General features: G+C 53.7%; 1 protein-coding gene across 2 annotated transcripts in view; it reads left to right on the top strand.

Annotated features, from left to right (window-relative positions):
- The window catches only part of CABP7 (calcium binding protein 7), a 32,178-nt gene extending 26,731 nt beyond the window's left edge, over positions 1–5,447 (top strand). Inside the window, exons 3-5 of one of the 2 annotated variants that reach the window (XM_020996556.2) lie at positions 3,249–3,361; positions 3,915–4,128; positions 4,454–5,447. In XM_020996556.2, coding sequence (XP_020852215.1) covers positions 3,249–3,361; positions 3,915–4,128; positions 4,454–4,581 — 455 coding nt within the window. In that variant the 3' untranslated portion in view covers positions 4,582–5,447. The remainder of the gene's footprint in view (positions 1–3,248; positions 3,362–3,914; positions 4,129–4,453) is intronic. The other variant, XM_020996557.2, reaches the window with a different exon arrangement.
- Positions 5,448–15,308: the final 9,861 nt, after the last annotated feature.

Below are 15,308 nucleotides of genomic sequence, written 5' to 3' on the forward strand. Positions count from 1 at the left end.
TGAGCCTCGTGACCCTGTGTGAGGTAGTGAGTATGTTTACCTCCATTTTACTGATGAGGAAACTGAGGCTCCTTGTACACACTTTCTCTCACCAGGTGGTTCTGGCTGTTGTCCCATCTCTCGGGCAGTGGGTGGTCAATGGCTGACCCCCGATGACCTGAGGTGCCCCAGGACTCTGCTCAGACACAGAGCCCAGTCTTTGGCCCATCTGGCAATCCCATCCGCCATTCACTGATGGCTCCCTCACCTCCTCCTTCCCTGCGTGCCTCCATCTCCTTCTCTTCTCCTCCCCTTCACCCCCCTCTCTCTGCCCTGTCCTCTGAGGCTGCCCAGAGCAGCTCCCACACACAGGCCAGCTGAGGAAGGCAGCATATGGTAATTAAGTGGTAGGGCGTCTGGCCTGGCCCCGGCTGGCCCACCAGGGCTCATTAATATGCCTCCTCATTAACTCAGCCTCCTCCCTGCTGTTTGCTGAGGAGCCCCCTGGCACAAGGAAGGTTACACTGTGCCCCAGGCAGCCCTGGTAAGGAGATGATCAGAGATGATCACCCTGCTGTCCATCAGGGGCCTGGGGGGCCAGGGGGTGGGGGGAGAAGTGTCGGGAGGGGGGAGGATGGATTTGGCACACTAAAGAACATGTGCAGGGCACTGGGCAGGTGGATGGGGCCAGGAGAGCAGAATCTAGATGGGAGAGAAGGAAGAGAGGGAGGGAAGAAAGGAGGGAAAGAGAGAGGGAGAAAGGAAGGGAAGGAGGGAGGAAGGAAAGGAGGGAGAGAGGAAGGAGGAAAGGGGGGAGGGGGAAAACAGGGAGGAAGGAGAGAAAGAAGGAAGGAATGAAAAAGGAAGAAAGAAGGACGAGCCAGACTGACGGGACCGGGCAGCTTGAGGCTGCTACCTGGCTGAAGAGCAGCAGAAGTAATAGACCAGGAGTGAAGCAGGACGGTGGGGCAGGAGGAGCCCCTGGGAGTCATGGGTCCATCTCCCCGACTTCTCGCAGGTTTAGTTTCCTTGTCTGAGCTGCCTGGGGAGTGTTCTGGGCAGTGCTGCACTGACAGCTGGAGGACCTGGGTTTTGACTCTCTCTGGCTGTGTGACCACTGGCTGATTCCTTCCTCTTCCCGGGCCTCGGTTTCCTCTTTTGTAAAATGCAAAGGTCCCTCCAGCTCTAAATCTCCGACCCTCAGTCATTCCCCAAGCATTTACTAGGTTCCTCCTACTGAGGCACAGACAAGAAACAAGACAAGCGGGCCCCTGCCCTCAGGGAGCTCCCGTTCTACCCAGCTCTCCCTTCTCTCCTCACTTGTCTAGATCTTCCGGGCCTTTCTGGCCCATTTAGTCCCTGGAGCCCCAACATCCCCAGCTCAGGGCTGACCACAGATAAACCGACTTGTGTCCTGTGCAGGCCCCGTCTTCCACCTCCCCGTAGTAGGACCTCCAAGGGCTCCCCAACACCCGTCCCCAGCAGGGGCTCCGTGACGCCTCCCCCGGGAAGCCCGCCCACTTGGCACCCCCGCCCCGCCCCTTTGTCCACTCGAAGCCCTGGCCTCATTCTTCTGGCTCTCACTAATGTCCCCCAAGCTCGCATCTGGGACCAGTTCTGGCTCTCCTCTCCCTCTCCTTGGTGGTCAATCGAGCGGCCATCAGTCGGCTGCGTCAGGGGTGGTGGAGGACTATGGCCCTCAAAGCTGGCCTTAGAGATGACCTTAGAGGTGATCGGATCCCATGCCCAAGGTCTCACAATAAATGGGAGAGCCAATTGTGACCTCAGCGGAAACTCAGAGCAAACTCCGGTTTTGCTCTTTAAGATGGTGAATATAGCAATCAATTAACCAATCAACAAACATTTATTAAACACTTACTATGTGCAGGGAGGTGGCGCAGTGGATAGAGCCAGGCCTAGAATCAGGAAGATCCGTGTTCAAATCTAGCCTCAGACATTTACTAGCTGTGTGACCCTGGCCAAGTCACTTCACCCTGTTTGCCTCAGTTTCCTCATCTGTAAAAATGAGGGGGAAAAGGCAAACTACGGCAGTATCTTTGCCAAGACTTCAGTGGGGTCACAAAGAGTTGGGCATGTGCTAAGCACTATACTAGGTGATTGGGATACAAGAGCAGAAAGGCAATGATGCCTGCCCTTGAGGAGTTTACATTCTATTTTTCAGGAACAATATGTATGCACTAATAAGAATTAAAAGTAAATTTTTAAAGTCTTCAACAGGTACACAAATAGTAAATATTGAAAGTGGGTATACTTGGTAGAAGGGAGACCCTAGGTGGGAAGGTGAGAATCAGGGAAGACATCCTGGAGGAAGCGGCTTGAGCGGAGCTTTGAAGGGAGCTAGGGATCCTTAAGAGGTTGGGTTGAGGAAGGACAGCATTCCAGGCATGGGGAGCACCGAGTCAGGAGACCATAATAAGGGTCAGACACCTTTGGGTGACTTGGGGTGCGTCTCCTGTTGGTGAGACCTCCCCAGGGCCTCCAGCTCTAGCTCGGCTTCTCACTCTCCTGGATTCACCACCAAGCCAGTTTCCCTTTCTGCCATTGTCTTCTCCATTAGAACGGAAACTCCCTGAGGGCAGGAACTGGCTTTCTTTTGGCTTGCATTTATAGCCCTAGAGCTTAGCACAGTGGCTGGCATGCAGTAAGCATTTAATAAATGCTTGGTGACTGACATATAACACTAGAAAATCTGCAAAGTAGATAAACTGATAGTGGAATTAGGAGGGAAGTAGACTCCTGCTGAACAGGGCTTCATGTGGCCGACAAACTTAAGTCTCTAGTATGTTAAAGTCAGTATAGCTGACTCCAGACCTCCCTCTATCCCTCTCTTCCTCCCTCCATCCCTCTATCTATTCACTCACCCATCCATTCATCCATTTATTCATCTATCCACCCACTCACCCACCCATCCAACCATCCATCCACCCATTCATCCATCCATCTATCCATCCATTCAACAAACATTGGGCCCCTACTGTGTACAACGCCACACATCCAAATCTCTGCCTTTTCCAAAGTTTTAAATTCACAGTTTTAAAATCACATCTGTTATCTCATTTGATGCCAGAAGCGATCTGGTGGTATTCCATATGCCCATTTTATAGATGGCAGACACTGGGCTCTAGAGAAGGGAAGCCACTTGTCCAAGGCTGACAGGCAAGATAGAACCCAGCTCTCCTGGCACCCACCTCCCGTTCATGACTCCCCCCCTCAGGCCCAGGCTCACTCCCTCTCTGTGCAACGGTTAGGTGATGGTCAAGTGGACTTTGAAGAGTTTGTGACGTTACTGGGGCCCAAGCTGTCCACCTCAGGGATTCCTGAAAAGTTCCACGGGACTGACTTTGACACCGTATTTTGGAAGGTAGGAGCTCCCCACCTTCCCCTGCCCCACAGGCCTGTGGGGAGGAGACACCCCATAAGGGGTCAGGTACCTGCAGGCTTAGTGATGTCTGGATCAGGGTCTGAGCTGGACTTGAGAAGCTGGGAGTCAGAGGTAACTGAGAGGCTCAGTGAGTGGCCTTGCGAAGTGTCAATGGTCAAATAGGGCTATTCACACAGTAACTCCCAGAGCTCAGCTGGGATGTCGAGCCTGGTATAGGCAGCCCTTGTGGTCCAGAGCCAGGGGACGGAGGAGGCCTAGGACCATCCTCCAGCTCCCCTCCCCTTGTTGACCTTTTGGGTGGGGGCAAGCATATCCAGGCCCTGAGACCCTGAACCCTGTGCCTGCCCAGCTGAGGGAAGTGGGTCTAGCTTGTACAAAGCTTCACAGGCTCCACGTCTCCAAAGGCATGAGATGCCCACAAGACTCCTACAAATGACGAGTGTCCTTGGGGGGACATAGGTTGGTGTGACAGACCAGCTCCTCCTGGGGAAACCCATGGAGAGCGTGACCCTGCCCTTCTTCCATCGCCCAGAAGGGCTTTGGCCAGCCAGCAGGCGGGCTTGCTGGGCTGACCCGCGACCTGGCCCCACAGTGCGATATGCAGAAGCTGACGGTGGACGAACTGAAGCGTCTGCTCTATGACACCTTTTGTGAGCATCTTTCCATGAAGGACATTGAAAACATCATCATGACGGAGGAGGAGAGTCACCTGGGCACTCCTGAGGAGTGTCCAGTCGATGTGGAGAGTGAGTGTCCCCCGTATCTGGGCCAGGCCCTGGGGCTGCCCTGAGAGTGCCTGGAACCGCCCACTCACCGTGGGCGGCCCTCAAGGATGTCCAGAGCACCCCCCCCCCCCGCAGCTCCTAGCAAAGGAAACGGGCCAGGAGCAAGGCCCCAAGACACAAAGTGACCCCCGCTCAGAGACCAAGTCCTTGTTGGGGGGTTGGGAGAAAGATGCTGTCCCCGGAGGATGGCCAGGGGACAGACACCCCGTGTCTGATTTTTTGTCCCTAATGTTCTGTTCTTCTTCTTACCTCACCATCTCCTGTCATCACTCGGCCCCGCCCGCAGCCTGCTCCAACCAGCAGATCCGCCAGACGTGTGTTCGCAAGAGCCTCATCTGCGCCTTCGCCATCGCCTTCATCATTAGCGTCATGTTGATCGCGGCCAATCAGGTCCTGCGGAGCGGCATGAAGTAGCTGACAGGTGGGGGGCTGGGAATGGTGTGGCTGCCCTTGCCACACTCCCACCCCCCACCGAGCCAGCCTCACAGTGGCTGGGGCCTCCTGCCAGGCCCCAGGAACAGGATGGTGCTGGGGGCTGTCCGGGGCCACGGCTGGCCAGAGCATGTGGCCCTGGCCCCGGGGGCCCGGCCCAGCCCAGCCCACCACGCATGGCTGTGGTGCCCAGCGCATGCCAGTGCATGGGGGGGGCCCTCCCCGGTGTAACTCTGAGTGATGCAATCCTGTGTGCGATAGGATATATTCTACCATAAAATATAATCTCTCTCTCTCTATATATATATATATCTATTTATGATAAAAAGAAAACACCAAAACCATCTGTGAAGCAATACAAGCCCCCTTCCCCTCCCCTCCTTTAACCCGTGGGCCATGCATGGAGCAAGGATGAGAACTCGAGGCAGATCTTCACCCTGGCCTGTGGAGCAGAGACCACGGTCCTCCTCCCAAGCCCTCCATAGCAGAGGGCTCAGAGAAGGCATCTGGGCAGCTGGACCCTCCCGGGGAATGGACGTGATGGGGGGAGGCGTCGGGCCCTGTACCGCAGAGGCTGAACGGGGTCAGGCCTGACCACCAGGAGGGCCCTGAAGCCAGTCTTCTACTCCGTTCCACCTCCAGGGAAGAGGGCAAGCCTTTGAGGCTGGGGGGATTCTGGGAGAGGCCCCCCATGCCTGTACCCACCCCCCTTCCCCTGTCTTGTCCCTACCCCTTCTGTATGTCTGTTTCCTGATGTGATTGCTGGTTCTCTAGCCTGTATGTAGCATCACCTTGTTCCCGTCCATTTGGGGGTGTTCAATCTCAATAAAGATGGAATTTATATATGGGTTCAGTAGCCCCAGAGATAAGGAGATGATCATCCTTTGTGCCTTCCCAGGCCTGCCTTCCTGAGCATTTCCCCAGCAGCGCCCCACCCCAATCTTTGCAGCCCCACCAGCAGGTCAGAGGTGTCCATCAGAGACGTCCATCGAGATCTCCGCCGGGCCTCGGGGGCCTTAGACTTGGGTCTGTTAGCTCCAGGAAGGGCCCCAGCAGGCTTAGCCTCTCTCCTTGCTAGTGGCGTGGACACATTGGCCAAGCCTGGGTTTAGCACCAGGTCGATACCAGGATTTATTTGCTTGGGGGCAAATATTGGTCTTCATTTCACTTCAACTCACAGGGGGTCAATCGATCGTGCCACCCTCTCCCCTCCTCCCAGGCAGCCTGCACCAGGGGCCCAAGACTGCCCAGGAGGAAGCCCCTCAGAGAGAGGAGGCAGGGGACAGACAGCGGGCAGTCTAATGGGAGGGGTGCTAAACCAGAGGCCTTGGGGGAGGCAGGACTTCTGCCATCCCCTTCCTTTCTCCATGGCTATCACAGCATTTCTGTGGCCTGCAGGATGGGCCCCCGAATCCTGCCCTGTGGTTAGGAAACAATCCAGAGCTTCCAGCTGGGCCAGGACTGGGCCAAAGAACCTTGGGGCTTCAGAGATCCTCTCCCCCATTAAAGACACAGTCCAAAGTCATCTCACAGGAGGTATGAAATCACACACCTCTAGAGGGAACTAGAGGTCTAAACCAGGAAGGGGCCTCAGGGGCCACCAGTTCCAAGCCCCTCGTTTTACAGAAGAAACTGAGTCCCAGAGACAGGAAAGTGACTTGCCCAAGGTCATATGGCTAGGAAGCAACTGAGGGCAGATTAGAACCCAGGTCTTCCTGACTCCCATTCAAGAGCTCTAGCTACTACTCAATGGTAGGACAGAACCTCTGGGGAGGGGAACTGTCATTTGTCCGAGGAGGAGGGAAGATTTGCCTTGATGATCTGCCCTTTGGTGAGAGGTCAGAGGACAGAGAGACACCTCGGTCCCACTTAGGTAAGGCCCGAGGACTGACTGGCTGGTTGGCTAGTGACTCCCAGAGCAGGTGTCCTGTCTCCCTGGCATTCTCAAGAAAGGTCCCCTGGCTTGTGGGTTATCTCTCAAACCTGCTGCCCACCACCCACTGCCAGAAGGAACCTAGAAAGCTTTGCCAAGGACTGCAGACCCCAGCAAGAGGGCCACGGGGGACGGATTCCTCCTTGCTCTCCGTGGAAGGCAGGGTCTTTGGATGAGAAAGGCAGATCAGGCAGACGGACAGCCGGGTAGGATGCAAGCGTCTGAGCGCAAGTCTTGGATTTCTGGGCCCTTGGTCGGGAACAGAGCACATCGAACAAGGGCTAGGTCGAATATGTTTGCTGAAGTCTTGCAGTGAAAATGGCTTCACCTCATCAGTTCTTAACTTGGGGTCTCTGAACGGGTTTTGTTTTCATATTTTATATTTTGTATTTTGATCATTTTATACTTTGATAATTCTATTTTAAGGTAATTAGCTCCCTTTGTAATCCTATGTATTTAAAAACATTCTAAGAAGAGAAGAACCCAGGGGCTGTGTTAAACAGCCAAAGTTGCCCGTTCACTTTTTTGAGGTCTCTAGCGGAGTGCCCCAGGGATCTGCCCCTGGCCACACACCGTTGCACATTTTTTTTACCAGTGTCTTGGCTAAATCCTGAGATGGCCTACATGTCATATTTACAGATGGCATAAGACTTGAAGGGATTAAGGATGCGTCAGACAGCTGAGCCCAGATCCGAAAAGGTTTTGATAGGGTAAAACACTGGGCCAAACCCAAGTAGATTAAAGTTAAAAGGGACAAAGGTAAAGTCTCATAGTTGAATTTTTTACAACTTCCCAGTTACAAGATGGCAGAGGCATGGCTGGAAAGAAGTTGACTTGAAGATGTGGGGGATTTAGTTGACTACAGGCTCAATGGCGTGATAACAATGGTGCCAAGAAACCTGATCCAATCACTGGCTACGTTAAGAGCGGCCTCTGTCTCTAGTCCAGACCCAGGGAGGTGAGACACCTGCCGTTCTCTGGTCAGTCCACATCTGGGGTATGTTGTTTATTTCTGGGGGCGGCTAGGTGGCACCACAGTGGATAGCGCTCTGGGCCTGGAGTCAGGAAGACCAGAGTTCAAATCCAGCCTCAGACACTTCCTAACTGGGTGACCCGGGGAAAGTCACTTAACTCTGTTTATCTCAGTTCCCTCATTGGTAAAATGAGCTAGGGAAAGAAATGGCAAACCACAGCAGGATTTCTGCCAAGAAAATCCCTAATGGGGTCATGGAGAGTCAGACACGATGGAGCAACAACCACCATTTAGCTCTGGGTGCCATATTTCGGGAAGGACATTGGTAAATTGAAGAGGATTCAAAGAAAGACAGCGGGGCAGTAAGGAGGCTTGAGATCACACCCCACGAAGACCAGCTAGGCTGCCAGGCGGCCTTGACGGACAGAGGGTGAGTCTTGGAGTCAGGATGGCCTGAGTTCAAATCCAGCCTCAAATACTTACCAGTCATGTGACTCCAGACAAGTTCAGCATGTCGTACTCTGAGGTCTCCCACTATGATGCTGTGATTTAGCACAATTACTTCATTTTATAAAAGAGTAAATGGGCCAGATTGGGGAAGCTACTTTACCCAAGGTCTCTCGGCCAGTCAGGCAGTCAGTAAGCATTTATTAAGCACCTGCTGTGTGCCAGGCCCTATACTAAGCACCAAGGATACAAAGAAAGACAAAAGACAGTCCTTGCCTTCAAGGAGCTCCCAGTCACAGGGGAGACAACAGGCAAATGACCACGTGCAAACAAGCTGTAGACAATACTGGGAGAAGACAGGCACAGCCTTAAGGCAGCACCAGCCTTAAGAATTAGAAGGTGAGATTTTAGCCAAGACGGGAGATTGAGAACAGGAGGGAGAGCATTCCAGACACGCAGGGATGGTCCGGAGCAGAGAGGTGGAGGGTCCTGCTTGTGGAACAGCCAGGTCAATGTCACCGGGGGCAAGAGGACCTGATAGAGAAGTGAGGTGTGAGAAGACTGGGAAGGTAAGAGGGGACTAAGTCATGAAGGGCTTTGAATGTCAAACAGAGCATTCTGTATTTGCTCCTGGAGGTTATAGGGAACCACGGCAGTTTACTGAGCAGGAGGCGACCTGATTAGACCTTTGGTTTAGGAAAGTCACGTTGGTGTCTGAATGGAGGATGGATTGGAGTGGGGGGACACTTGAGGCAGGCAGGCCCACCAGTGGGGCACAAGGTACGGAGGGCCTGACTGGAGTGGTGTCAAGTGTCAGGGGAGAGAAGGGAGAATGAAATCGACAGGCCATGGCGCCATATTGAATCTGGGGGGTGAGAGATAGCAAGAAGTCCAAGATGACCCCTAGGTTGGGAGCCTGAGGGACTGGGAGGATGGTGGTGCCCTCAAGGGGGGGGGGAGGATTTAGGGAGGAAGATCATGAGCTCTGTTTTGGATATACTGACTGGACGTCCATTCTGCGAGTGACTGAAGTGGCCCTAAAACTTAAGAGGTTAGACTCTTACCACTACACCAGTTCCCAGAAGAGTCCCCACTGCTATGGCCTGCCCTGGCTGGCCCTGCTCAGTGCCAGCTGCTTGTGAGGCCCAGGCACACTGGTTCTAATGGGCCATCCTCCCAGCTAACTCACACCCATGCACTGTTAGGGCCTGCCATGGGCATGTACTGCGGTTTCCTACGGGAGAGAAAGAGAAATCTCGGCGAGCCAGGTCCCTGCTCTCAGGATGCTCGTAGCCAAGTAAGAAACTAAGGATCAAACCCACAGAAGAATAACAATTACCTTGCCACGTGAGTAGTGTCGACAGAAAGGGACCTGGTGTAATGGAAGGTGTCCTAGATGGAGAGCTAAGAAACCTGCCTTCTCACTACATCAATGTGCGCCTTTCGGAGTCTCATTTTTCTTCTTTGTAAAGCAAAATAGTATCTCAAATGCCCCTTTCTAAGGTCTCTTCACCATGGCCCAGAAATATCTTCAGGAAGCCCAGGAGATGCTCCTCCTAAAGCTTGCGCTGGGAAAAGGTAGAGCAACCCTAGGAGGGGAGAAGGTGCCATGGTCGCCAAAGGCCCTCTCTGGCCAGCCTGCTCATGGAGCCCGGTCTGCTGGGCATTGAATGCCAATACCACCTCTCCTCAGAGACTGGCAGTCAGAGAGGGGGGCTTTGGGGGCTTCCTGAGGTGGGAGGAAGAGATGAGCCTGGGCCCTCAGGGAGCTGCTACTCTAGCTGGAGCCCAGAGCACACACATGAAGCAGGAGAGGCCAGGTGAGGGTGGGGGAGTTGCAGGCATACAGAAGTCAGAGCAGGGCTTCTCAGGTGAGCCAAAAGGGAGGAGGGGCACCTAAGCTGAGCCTTGTAAGGAGAATGTGCCCAGGTGGAAGGAAGAGAGGCAGTTAAAATTGTGTAGGCTGGTATGCTCTGGGGAGGGAGCGGAGAAAGAGTTCTTGGGCCCAGGAGCTCCATTTCAGGCTGGAGAGGGAGCTGGTCCTACCTACCCCCCCCACACTCACACTCACACACACACACACACACACACACACACACACACACACACGCTCCACACACTCACACTCTCACATACACACACACTCACACTCTCACACACACTCACCCCCCCACACACACACATTCTTCCAGCAGAGACGTGTGACCAGGATTCCCCCAGCCTGTGGGGCCAGTGGGAGCCCAGACACCAGGAGAGCAGAGATGGAAACCCTTGGCACCTGGCCCATTCTGTCAGTGCCAGGGAAAAATAAGTGTGGAGTAAATCAAACCCTGTCACTGGAGACAAGGATGAGAGCTGGAGAGCAAGAGGGGGAGGGGGGGACAGAAAGAGAGAAGGAAAGCCTGCAGAGGCAGGGAAGGAAGGAAAAGGGAGAGAGGGCAGAGAGGAGAAGAAGGCAGGAGGGACAGAGAGGGAAGGAGGTGGGAGGGAGAGGGAGAAAGAGAAGATAAAGAGAGAGAAAGACAGCAGGAGAGGGAGAGAGAAGGAAGAAGGGATGAGGAGAGGGAAAGGGACAGAGAGAGATGAGTGGGGAAGAAGAGGAATGGTGGGCAGGAGTGAGAAAGAAGGAGCAAGAATGAGAGGAAAGAGGAGAGAGGAGCTAAAAAGGAAGGCTGGCCAGGAAGGGGCTTGACCCAGAGGCTCCTATTCTCGCTTGTGGAATTTTGAAGTGGGGACCCTCCAAAGAGCTGCCCCCCAGGCCCAGATCTCCTTGAAAAGCTGGGCAGGAGCCAAGGCATGCCAGCTCAGGACGTCTGCAGTGACAAACAAGTTCACTCAGCTGCTGCATCAAGCTGGCACAAACGGGCAGCGCTCATCCCCCAGAAACTGAGACTTCCTTCCCTGTATCAGCCCTCCCCACCTGCCACACCAGCCGGGCCTTCCTGAGGGTGGGGGAAGGCAACACTGATCTCAGTCCTCAAACTGGGAGAACAAGGCCCAGAAAGGACAAAGGACCCCTCCCCCGGCAAAGCAGGGATAAGAGGAGGCCTGAAGCCAGGCTGCCTCCTGGTCCAGGCAGGGCATTAGGGCTGGGCAAAGTGTGAGCTAAAGGGATGACAATGCTGCCCTGGTTTTCAAAAAGGGAATAGAGTGGAGTCTGACAGTCACGTAGTCCAGACAGCTTGACTTCAATTTCTGACAAAACTTTCAACCACAATAGTAAAGGGATGGTTAGTGAACATTTAGAAAAGAGGCAGCAGTTAGCACAAAGAGCCAGCAGGGTTTCACCCAAGCCAATCTCATCTCCTTTTCTGACTAGACCAGATGAGAATGCTATAGTCCGCGTGCCTTGATTTGAGCAAAGATCTTGACGCTATTTCTCCTAATATTCCTGCAGACAAAAAGGAGGGAGGTGGGCCGGTAGAGTGATGTAGATTTTGGGATTCGTTGAATGGTTGAACCCAAATCAATTCGTTGACAAGCATTTATGAAGCACCCACTGTGTCAGGCACTGGGCTAGGCACTGGGGATAGCATTAATCATAGGATGTCAATCTTGAAGGTCTCTGATGGAGGGCCCTAGGAATCTGTCCTTGGCCATATGCTGTTTAATTGGAAACTTGCTGGTGGCATGCTGAACAAATTTGAGGTGGGGGAGCTGGGACAGATCACCAATGCCCTGGAGAAGAGCTTGATAGAACACTGGGCCGAATCTAATGGGACAAAATCCAGTAGAGGTAAATGTTTTCTCATACTTGGATTTTAAAAAATCATTAATCACTTAGAAGGGGCAGCCAGGATAGAGCTCTGGGCCTGGACTCACCTTCACGAGTTCAAATCCAGCCTCAGACACCAGCTGTGTGACCCTGGGCAAGTCTCTTCACCCCATGTGCCTCAGTTTCCTCATCTGCAAAATGAGCTGGAGAAGGAAACGGCAAACCACTCCAAGCCAACCCCAAGTGGAGTCATAAAGAGTTGTGACAACTTAACAACAAAAAATCACTTAGAACGGGGTAGAGGGCTACTCCCTAGGAGCTTGTTTGAGAAGGATCTTCAACACGTACTCAGACTCCGAAGGAGTCATCTGGGGCAGCCACCCCAAGCTAGCCAGTTTCTGGCTGCATTAAGATAAGAGTGGGCATTTCTTTAGTCTTCTGAGCACTTCACCAATATTACTCACTCAATGCTCAACAACTTGGGAGGTAGGTGCTGTTATTATCTCCATTTTACAGAGGTGAAGGGACTTGCACAGGGTCACACAGCTGATAATTGTGGGGGATAGATTTGCACTCAGGTCTTCCTGACTCCAGGCCCAGTGGTCCATTCACGGTGGCACCTCCTAGCTGCCTAGGAGAGCTCTCATTAAGAGAAAGAGCGTCCATCCTAGGGAGGTGAAGAAGATGTGACTCAGTGGGGCAGGAAACCGGCCAGGACAGCAGAATTCAGCAAACGTGAAGAGTATGACTCAAACCCCTTAAGACAGAAACTCTTGAAGGAAATCCTGCCGCGGCTCCCTCTTCTGAAGAGCAAGGCATCCTTTGGCCCGAGGAATGACGGGTGCAGCTTTAGCTTCCCCTTCCCAGCCCCCTCCCACACCCAGGCCCTCCTGAGAGACGCTTCCTAGAGCTGGCCAAAGGACCCACAGCCCAACGCTGAGGGGGACGCTCGCAGGGCGCAGAGGGACGTTGTCCGAACCCTAATCACTCAGCAGACAAGCATGGCTGGCTCTCTCGGCACGCCCTGGCAGCTCGGGAGGCAGAAGGAGGCTGAGAGTTGGAGGCTCTGCTGCCTATCACCCCCTGCACTGAAAGCCTCGTCTAGCGCTCTGCCCTGTTCAGCATGGCGTAATGAATGGAAGGCTTGATTTGGAGGCAGTGTGGAAGACTTGGGTTCTAATTCTACCTTCGACACTAAGCCTCAGCTTCCTCATCTGCACAACAGGGATAAGGATCACAAGAGCTCCCTGCTCCTCACTGGGCTGTTGTGAGGCCCGGCCAAGAGCCTGCATGCAAAGCTATAGAAATCCCAGGATCTTCCTACCTAGGGCTGGACAGAAAACGCTAGCAAGCCCCCCAAACATCATCCATAGTGATCGCTGAAATTCTAACCCTTGGGAGGCCTAGCCTCTCTCGGACCTCCTCTGCAAACACACATACCCTCGGGAGCAGGGACGCCCGCAGCTGCTTCTGTGAGGCCACGTTTACAACTTCAGGGGGGAGTCACAGGAGATGACAGGATTTAGAGCTGGAAGGGACCTTAGCCATCACTGAGTTATTTTACAATTCTGAGGTGAGGAAATAATGTTCCCAGTGAGTCAGCAAATAGTGCCACAAGGACTCGGACCCAGGAAGGCCCTATCCACTGTACTACACTGTCTCTGCGAGAGCCCTGAGCACCTAAGGAGGGAGGACTGAAAGAGGTCTAAAGAACAAGTTGATCTGAATGGAGCAGCACCTAGGGTGGGGCCACAAGGGCTCTGTCCTAGGGCAAAAGTTTTGGAGGGCTACCCCTGCCTCACTTCCTCTCTTTCTTGGACCATGGGGAGAAAATTTAAGAGATCAATCCATTTGTGATGAGCTTTCTCTCCTGCCCTACACTCCCAGTGAGGAGGGGTGCAGCTCCAGGTGAGCCCCAGCCCAGTATAGGCACAAGAATGGCTAGTTACCTCTTTTGATGGAAAGACAAAGACAAACCCTGAAGCCTTAGTAATCTGACTGAGAGCCAGCCTAACCTGTATGGAGCTATGTGATTCAAGGTTTTGGTTGTGTTTTCTTTTTTTCCCCCTGTCTTTTTTTCCCCCCTCTGTTCCCAATTGCCCACCAGCGGGGAAGCCAGGTAGATGAGGACTCATGAGCACTGAAGCAGTCAGAGGAGAGGGTTTTGGAGGCCATCCCATCCTTCACCTTCCCTCTCTTCCTTCCCAGGGCCCCAGCATCTCCCATCCCCCACCTCCTATCCCCTCTGCTGGGCCTTGCTAGCGAGAGCTGGGGACAGCAGGAGTGGAACGTGAATGGATTTCATTTCTTTTCTCTGAAACCAGGAATGAGTAGAACTTTGATTAAGGTTGTTCCAGCTGATGATTCTGGGGAGAAGAGTGGAGAAAGGGGAGATGAGGACCTGGCTTAGTTTTGTGTGTGTGTGTGTGTATGTGTATTCTTGGTTTCAGAACCACAGGGGTACAGTCACTGCTGTGCATATGAGAGAGCTCTCAGCCCCAACCTTGTAGGGGTGAGGGGCCCTGCTCTGTATAAGTGAGAGCCCTCAACCCCACAGGGCTGGGGGTCCTTGCTGTGCATGAGTGAGAGCCCTCAGCCCCATTCCTGAAGGGGTGGGGTCCCTGCTGTGCATGAGTGAGAGCCCTCAGCCCCATTCCTGAAGGGCTGGGGGTCCCTGCTGTGTATGAGAATGAGACCCTCAGCTGCAGCACTGCAGAGATTGCCTCTTGCCCAGTTCATTGTGTATAAGCCCTGTACCCCCAGCACCGGAGGCGTGAGATCCTTGCCAGGTTATCTAGGCTCCTATCAGCCCCCACAGCTGTCCGTGGGAAATGTCCCAGGATAATCATCCCAGGTAGTGAAGGGAGACAAGGAGACAGAAAAGAATCAGGGAATTTTCTTTTGAGTTGAAGGGACCCCAGACCATTTAGTCTTGAATTGGGGGTTGATGGGGAGAGTGAGGGGTCCTCTCTCACCTCCACTCCTTTTCAGGTTCTGCTGGGCTGTAGGGAAGCCACGCTTTCTTTCATCGTTGGCCCCAGAACACACTGCTCCTGCCCCTCACCCGGGACCCCTGGCAGCAGAGGCAGGCCCTGCCCCCAAAGGGTGCCCCCTTGGGTTCCCCAGCGGGGTGTCCCCTCTGTCTCTCCCTGTTCAGACTGCCCACAGCACTCGCTGACTGTACCACTCACCTGGGCACCAGATCAAACACAACCGGCCTTTCATCTTTAACTGGTTCACGTACAAGAAGCTTGCCTCAGCAGTGCCTGACTCTCAAGGGCAAAGATGGCACCTTCCCCTCCTTCGGGAGGTGCCCAGGGCACGTGGGACACACACATTCTACGACAGACATGTGCTTTGCCCACAGAGGCATTTGCGACTATAGACTCAGAGCTGAAAAAGAGCGTAGCAGCGACCTTCTGGTCCACCCGAGATCCTGAGAGCCCCCCATTTGGGTCACCTGCCCAAGGTCCCCCAGGCTCAGGGAACAACAGACCAGGATTAGAACCCAGACCCCATCCAGTGTTCTTTCTGCACTGAATGGATGATGAGCAGGCACTGAACCCCAGCTCCGGAGGGCCTCAGGAGGGCAAAAGAAGGGTCATTTAACTGTCAGTGTGGACGCCTACGAATGACAGCAC

This window comes from Phascolarctos cinereus, unplaced genomic scaffold (genome assembly GCF_003287225.1).
Source record: "Phascolarctos cinereus isolate Bilbo 61053 unplaced genomic scaffold, phaCin_HiC Scaffold_4;HRSCAF=312, whole genome shotgun sequence".
NCBI lineage: Eukaryota > Metazoa > Chordata > Mammalia > Diprotodontia > Phascolarctidae > Phascolarctos > Phascolarctos cinereus.